The 6,756-nt window shown below is 44.4% G+C and overlaps 1 protein-coding gene across 1 annotated transcript; it reads right to left on the bottom strand.

Annotated features, from left to right (window-relative positions):
* Positions 1–747: 747 nt before the first annotated feature.
* Positions 748–3,428, bottom strand: LOC113561452 (mucin-5AC-like). Its single transcript, XM_026967733.1, has 5 exons — positions 3,390–3,428; positions 2,423–2,681; positions 1,491–1,751; positions 1,098–1,441; positions 748–1,011 (listed from the first exon to the last, which is right to left on the bottom strand). The coding sequence occupies exons 1-5, from the start codon at positions 3,426–3,428 to the stop codon at positions 748–750; spliced, it is 1,167 nt and encodes a 388-aa protein (XP_026823534.1).
* Positions 3,429–6,756: the final 3,328 nt, after the last annotated feature.

Genomic DNA, 6,756 nt, shown 5'->3' on the forward strand with positions numbered 1-6,756 from the left:
ATTAAAAAAAAAAGATAACGTATTAAATTTTTACATTCTGCCTATAGATTTCCTTACATTCGGCAAAATCGATATGGTATCTCATAATCGGGGACTTTCCTCTATATATACATATATATGTATAGTGTGGCAGCTGTTATGGAGAATATTATCAAGAGAATATGGAGAATGTGGAGAATATTAGAGAATTAATGTACATTATTTGCTATAGTGATTGCTTCGTTTAAACTTCTATTTTCATTGATAATTATTTTCGAAACTTTTGCTGCGACCTTTCAATCAAGCGAAATATAATAATCAGTATCACGATTTCTATTATAAATACAGAAACATATCCAATTAAATGAATAACATATATTTAATATTTCATTTAAAATTAATACTTGTATATTATGTAAAATTAAATATATCATGTAATATATCATGTAAAATTAAAAATCTACTTAAATTCAGCGAATTAAAATGAAACAATCTGAACAGTAATTGTAGAAATTAAGTTTTCAGTTGCTGCCAAGAACAATTCTAAGGAGAAAGTATGCAACAACTTAATGTACCTATGTAACAATTTTAGATTCTAAAGCGTATCACACATTATATCTTATTAAGGTTTATTTAACAAGGAAACATCGCAAACCTGACAATTCTGATTTTGATTGTGGGAACGTGGTTGGTTTATCCGCTCGGAGAAGAAAATGAGGCAGCGAATATAATAATTTATTCTTTATTATTATATTCGTAGTAGATAATTTATACAGTTGTCGTGACGCCTTCGTGTCGTGGTGAGGAGTGTTGTAACGGCGAGTTGCGCCGTATCTTCGACGAGAGCGGAGCTGGAGTTATCAGGAGCGTTGGCTGCTGCTGACTGCTGTTGCTCGTCGTCGTGATGTCTCCTTTTATAGGAGGCAGCGCCGGTGGCGGCGCTGATGTCGTGGAAGTTTTAGTGGCCGCCTTAAGCGGCTGGAGGCGATGGTGTGCCCCCTGGTGGACGGATGTTACTCCAGGCGTCTTTTCCTGTATGATAGGTGGGGCTTCGTCAGGTTGACGAGAATAGGGCCCCACTTATCTCATGGCGGCGAGGGAGATTCGTTGCTTGATACGTCGACCCACGAGATGTTGGTCTGGGTCGCGACGTTTTCCTTATCGGCGGGTGTCGACCGATTCCCAGGCGGCGGCGTTGCCGAGCTTCTCTTCGGTCGAGGACTAGTGAGGCGGCGTGTTCGAATGTCCCAGGTATCTAGGGTATCCCTGGGTGGACGCGTTCGTCTAGGTGGAGACAGCTGAATCTCACGCAGGGTCCACGGCAAGATGTCCTCGCAAACCCTCGATTTCGGCTCGTCCTCAGAGAAGCTGCCGGATGTCCCGGCTACCGGAGAGGCTGGTGGTGAAGTTGGCTCCGGTGTCGATGGTGCCCTGCTTACTGGCACCGGGGACTCCCCGGTTGCTGACGGTGGAGGTGTTTCGGCTGAGCACGCCGGAGATATCTCGGCTACTGGTGTTAGTGGTGCCGGAACCTGCTGTAGCCAAAGTGGTAATCGGACTGCTGGTATCTGAGCAGCTGAGACGGCTCGGATGATAGGTTTTCGGCGCCGAGGTGCTGCTGCTACCGCTATCTCCGGTGGAGTCGTAGATACTGCCGCTATGCTCCGTCCTGGTTGTGGTTGGTCGGCGAGAGTTGGAACTGCTATCACCGGGATCCTTGGCCTGCGGTGGACTATCGGCCGTAAGGGTCTGGTAGGCTTTCGCTCCGTACTCTAGTTCGTGCAGCGTCGACTCGTATACTCGTAAGCGAGTCGAAGAAGATACTCGAGGTCCTACCGCGCGGTCTTAAATACCGCGCCGGCCGATTCTTGCTCGCGAGTAAGCGAGCTGGGGCTGCGACGCCTAGCGGTGCTCGCGGAACTACGCCGCGTGAGCGGCCTCGCGCTGCATGTTGGTAGCACGTAGCGGCGGCTGCCGTTCTGCAGGCGCCCAGCCGCTACATTGATGAAACTTTACATACATGTAAAGGGGGTGAATACATGAATTTAGAAATAAATGAATACATGAATTTAAAAATTTTCAGTTGGTGCCAAAAAACAATTTTAAGGAGTGAAACCACCCTTCAAATGTAGGCCGTTTTTTTACTTTTCGAGACATATCGAGAAAAGTAAAAAAGTGGCCTACATTTGAAGGGTGGTTTCACCCCTTAGAACCGGTTTTTGGCCGCAACTGAAAATTTCTAAATTCATGTATTAACCCCCTCTACATGTGTGTAAAGTTTCATTAAAATCAGAATTTTCGGGTTCGCGATGTTCCCTTGTTAATGAAGACATAATAAATGTACGTTGCGATTACTTAAATCACACGATGAAAAGAATGACAAGAAAGATAACGTTGCGCGAAAGACAAAACAGCAGCAAGAATAAGCTACTTACTCGTATACCAACGCAGCAAGCAGACGTCCTATCGTGCATAGCATAAGACGGAGGACGAAATCTGCGCGACACCGAGAACATATGCAAATCGAATGGTAGGGATGCGCGTGCGTAGAAACCGTCGAAAGTTGGATGGTAGGGATGGTCGCATTCCTGTCCCCTGAGCTGCGTCCTCGATGTGTATCGGAGTATAGGTAGCTTGTTCTTCCTGCTGGTTTGTCTTTCGCGCGATACACATCGAGGATTGATCTTTATTAGCTCCTCCGGCTATTTGTATAATACATTATAACGCAGTTTCTTTCTTTAACTTATATCTTGTAGGACAAAAATGTCCGATTTTATAATTTATCAGGCCGAACCGTCTCGATGGCGCCATCAGCATGCGAGTTGATATCTTTAAGCGAGCGATGGTTTATTTAGCGGCGTTCCTGTGATCAGATGACGATACGGTCACAGGGTGGTCCATCGTGGCGACGATTCTTTGTTTGCAAGCATATAAAAGCGACATGTCCGAACATGGGCACTCACTCGCGAATCACCAGCGAATCACTCGCGTCAGTCATCCTGATACTTTTGTTAAGATTATTCTTCAATAAAGTGTTAAGCGTTTCTATCTACGTACGTGTTCCTTCTGTTCTTTCAATCAACTTACAACAAATCAGAAGTAGAATCAGAGAGAAGAGTCTCTCAATCTAGAGTTTAGTAGCGTCATCCGCCTTTTCTATTATATTTCCCTATAACTTCAGAAGTGGGATACGAGCCTATGGGATACGAGCCTACAAGTCTGTGAGATACGAATCAGTGGATTCAAGTCCGTAGCTTGCATTCGAGTCTGTGCGAAAGTCGACGCGTTACGGAAGTAGAAGTCCCCGTGATCGAGTACGTCGTGTGTGATTGTTCTGCATAGGTGCAGAGCAGGAGTGATAAAGTGCTGTGTGCGACTGGTATCACTGTTACGAGTACTCGTATACGTACTGTGCTGTAAGCCAATACGGGGAAAGGATCTTCCAGCATGGCTAGCTCAGGTAGCGTAGCCGAGTGCACCGTCGCGCAGCTAAAGGAACTGCTTCGCGCACACGGTCTGTCGTCGTCGGGCAATAGGGCCGACTTGCTAATACGTGTGCGAGATCATATCCCCGAATTATGGAATCAGTGGCATCGGGAGAATGATGCAAGACGTATGGAACAACGTACGGAACAACGTAGGCAACAAGTAGAGGAGAACGCAACGGGTGGAGAAATCATTCAGAACAGAGAAGTCAACCAGAACACGATACGAGAACCGGACCACGCGGTCAGCTGTGAGCTTAAGTTTGTCCGTCGGGAAAGGGATCTTCTTCGTCGCGAACTCGACCTGGTGAGGCGCGAGACTACGTTAAGAGATCAAACCGACAGGAGTCTGACCGTCAGCGAGAATATGAGTCATAACATCTCATCAGAGGTGTTCGGAATTGCATTAAAGGAATTTTCGGAAACCAAATCGTCTGAGAAATTGATCATTCGAATAGCTGTGCGGGTGATGTTTGTCTCATAAAGTCATTCGAGAAGTTTCGAGAGTTGAAATCGAGAAGGAAATTCGGGACAAATATTTTCTTCCTACGCTGTTTGTCCCGCAAAATCGAGACAAACATCAACCGCAATCTAACCGTTCACTCGCGACTTTTCTCAGGAGACATGCGCGAGGAGATGACGTCAGACGGCGACGGCCAATCGCTCGGCCTGCGGCTCGCTCCGCGCATGTCCCTTATTATTGGGCTGCGTGAGGCCCAACCATGTTCCAATCGCGTGCGGCACGCGGGGGTCACCCCCAAAACTTTGAAATCGATTGGGCCTAGCCAAAATTCACGGGCTCTACAAATAGAGCTCCAAGCGATCCGCGGACTCATTTCACAGTCAGTCTGCAAAGTATCAAAAGTTTTCTGGCAATCAACTAATCGCAAAGTCTGTCGCTTTCAGTGCGTGCAAATTCCGTCGCTCGCGGAATCGTCACGGTGATAAATTCCGTCGCTTGCGGAATCACCACGTTGATACTTTCCGTCGCTCGCGGAATTAAAACGGCGATTTGAACTTGTATATAGTGTACATAATTTATTTCAATTATATATAACTTTGTGCCGTTACAACAGACGCTTTCTTCTTTTGTGTGTTCGTGGATGTGCTATCCGTCCCGTAATACCTCGCGTACGTAACAAGAGGACTAAGAGATTTATTGTGTGAATTTAGTGGCACGGGAAATGAATATTCCAGATGGTGTCAGCAAGTTGAATTTTTACGAGAAACCTATAATTTCGATGATAAAGCTACCAAAGTATTAATCAGCTCAAAATTAAAGGGTAAGGCTTTGAACTGGTTTCACTCGAAACCTGAACACATAACTTTGGTCGTAAGAGATCTATTAGATAAAATGAAACAGATGTTTGATCAGCGCTCAAAGAAGTTAACTCTGAGGAGAGATTTTGAGAAATGAACATGGCAAACTGGTGAGTCCTTCGGCGAGTATTGTCATGAAAAGATAATCCTGGGGAACCAAGTCCCCGTGGATGACGAGATTATTGATTACATTATCGACGGCGTGCCCGATGCAAGGTTGCGAGATCAGGTACGGCTGCAGCGATTCATGGAAGTATCAGAATTAATGAAGACGTTCGAAAATATCACCCTACGGCCCGAAGGGAGAACAGAAGGGTCCGCAGAGGTTCACGCGAGGAACTAAGACGGCCCCGACCGAGCGAGCTGCGATGGATTTGACGCAGTCAAGGATTACGCAGAGGAAAATCAGGTGTTTCAACTGCCAGGAGATAGGTCACCGTGCAACGGAATGCAGAAAACCACGTGTGACGACCGAAAGTGCAATGGATCAGTGATTTCGCTGTCCGACGGAGGGACTATGCCGTCCGACGGAGGGATCAACCATACAGACGACTGAAGCCAACTTAATTCAACCGAATGTCGGAAGCAATCCTTACGTCGTATCTGTAAGCTACATGACCGAGGGCGAAAAACATGTAAAGAAATATTTGTTTGAAGCGATAGTCGATATCGGTTCTCCAATCAGTTTAATTAAATCCGAATGCGTACCGATTGCTTGTCGCATCCCCGTCATGAAAGGTTAATATCATTTTAACGGTATTAACGGGTCACCGATTGAAATTTTAGGCATTTTTACAGAATGTGTAAAAATTAATGATATTGATATTCGCATCAAATTTTTTATTGTACCGAACGTAACTATGAGCAGTGTTGCGTTGTTGGGTAAAGATTTCGTTGCGGATCCTACGATAAAGGTAGAATTCGGAAAAATATTTAAAGTTTCACGAAATATACCGGATATTATGCAAGAAACAGATGATTTCGAGAAGCAGATAATGTACATAGATTATGGCGAGCAGTCGCCCGAGAAACCGGATTTAAATATCAGTCCGCATGTTTCGCATGACGAAGCCGAAACTTTATGGGACACGTATCATGACGTGTACCTGTCGGGAGAAAAACCAGCAATAGCACCGGAAGAACCAGAGATGGTTATCAATTTAAAGCATGAATAACCGATTAGTTTTCGTGCTCGACGTTTAGCGTACGCCGATAAAATTAAATTGAATGACATTCTTGAAGATTTGTTGAAAGAAAATATTATTCGCGAAAGTACGTCTCCGTACGCGAGTCCTATCGTATTGGTTCATAAGAAGAACGGTGATTTGAGACTATGTGTCGATTATAGAGAATTAAATAAAATCACGATTAAAGAGAATTTTCCAACACCTTTGATAGAGGATCATATAGATCAGCTAAAAGGAAAAAGAATTTATAGCTGTCTTGATTTGAAAAATGGTTTTCATCACATTAAAATGGCCGAGTCTTCAGTTAAATATACTTCTTTTGTAACTCCCATGGGACAGTACGAATATTTAAGGATGTCATTTGGGCTTACGAATGTCCCGAGAGTGTTTCAAAGATATATTTATAATGTATTTCGATCGACGATTATGAAAAAGAAAGTATTAATTTATCAAGAGACACGGTAGTGTCTCGCGCCAAGTATATGCGCAGCGAGACCGACCGTGTACTATTACGCGAAGCGACGCTTTCGCAGACACTCAGATTATTAGATCTCAATAACCGCTGAACGGATCAAGTTCAAAGTATGCTCAATGGATAGCTTGGGGTCAAATTATGTAATAAAAGTGTTTTTATTTTTCTTCTACGTGCCCTACGAGCGGAGATATGGCGATGCAAAGTCTGAAATTGGCAAATTTCACTTAAAAAACGTCATCATCATTATTATTATCGTCCTCATCGTCGTTTGTACAGTTCGTTCTTTTCAACGAGATGGCAGCAGCTAATA

The sequence above is a fragment of the Ooceraea biroi genome, chromosome 1, assembly GCF_003672135.1.
Source record: "Ooceraea biroi isolate clonal line C1 chromosome 1, Obir_v5.4, whole genome shotgun sequence".
NCBI lineage: Eukaryota > Metazoa > Arthropoda > Insecta > Hymenoptera > Formicidae > Ooceraea > Ooceraea biroi.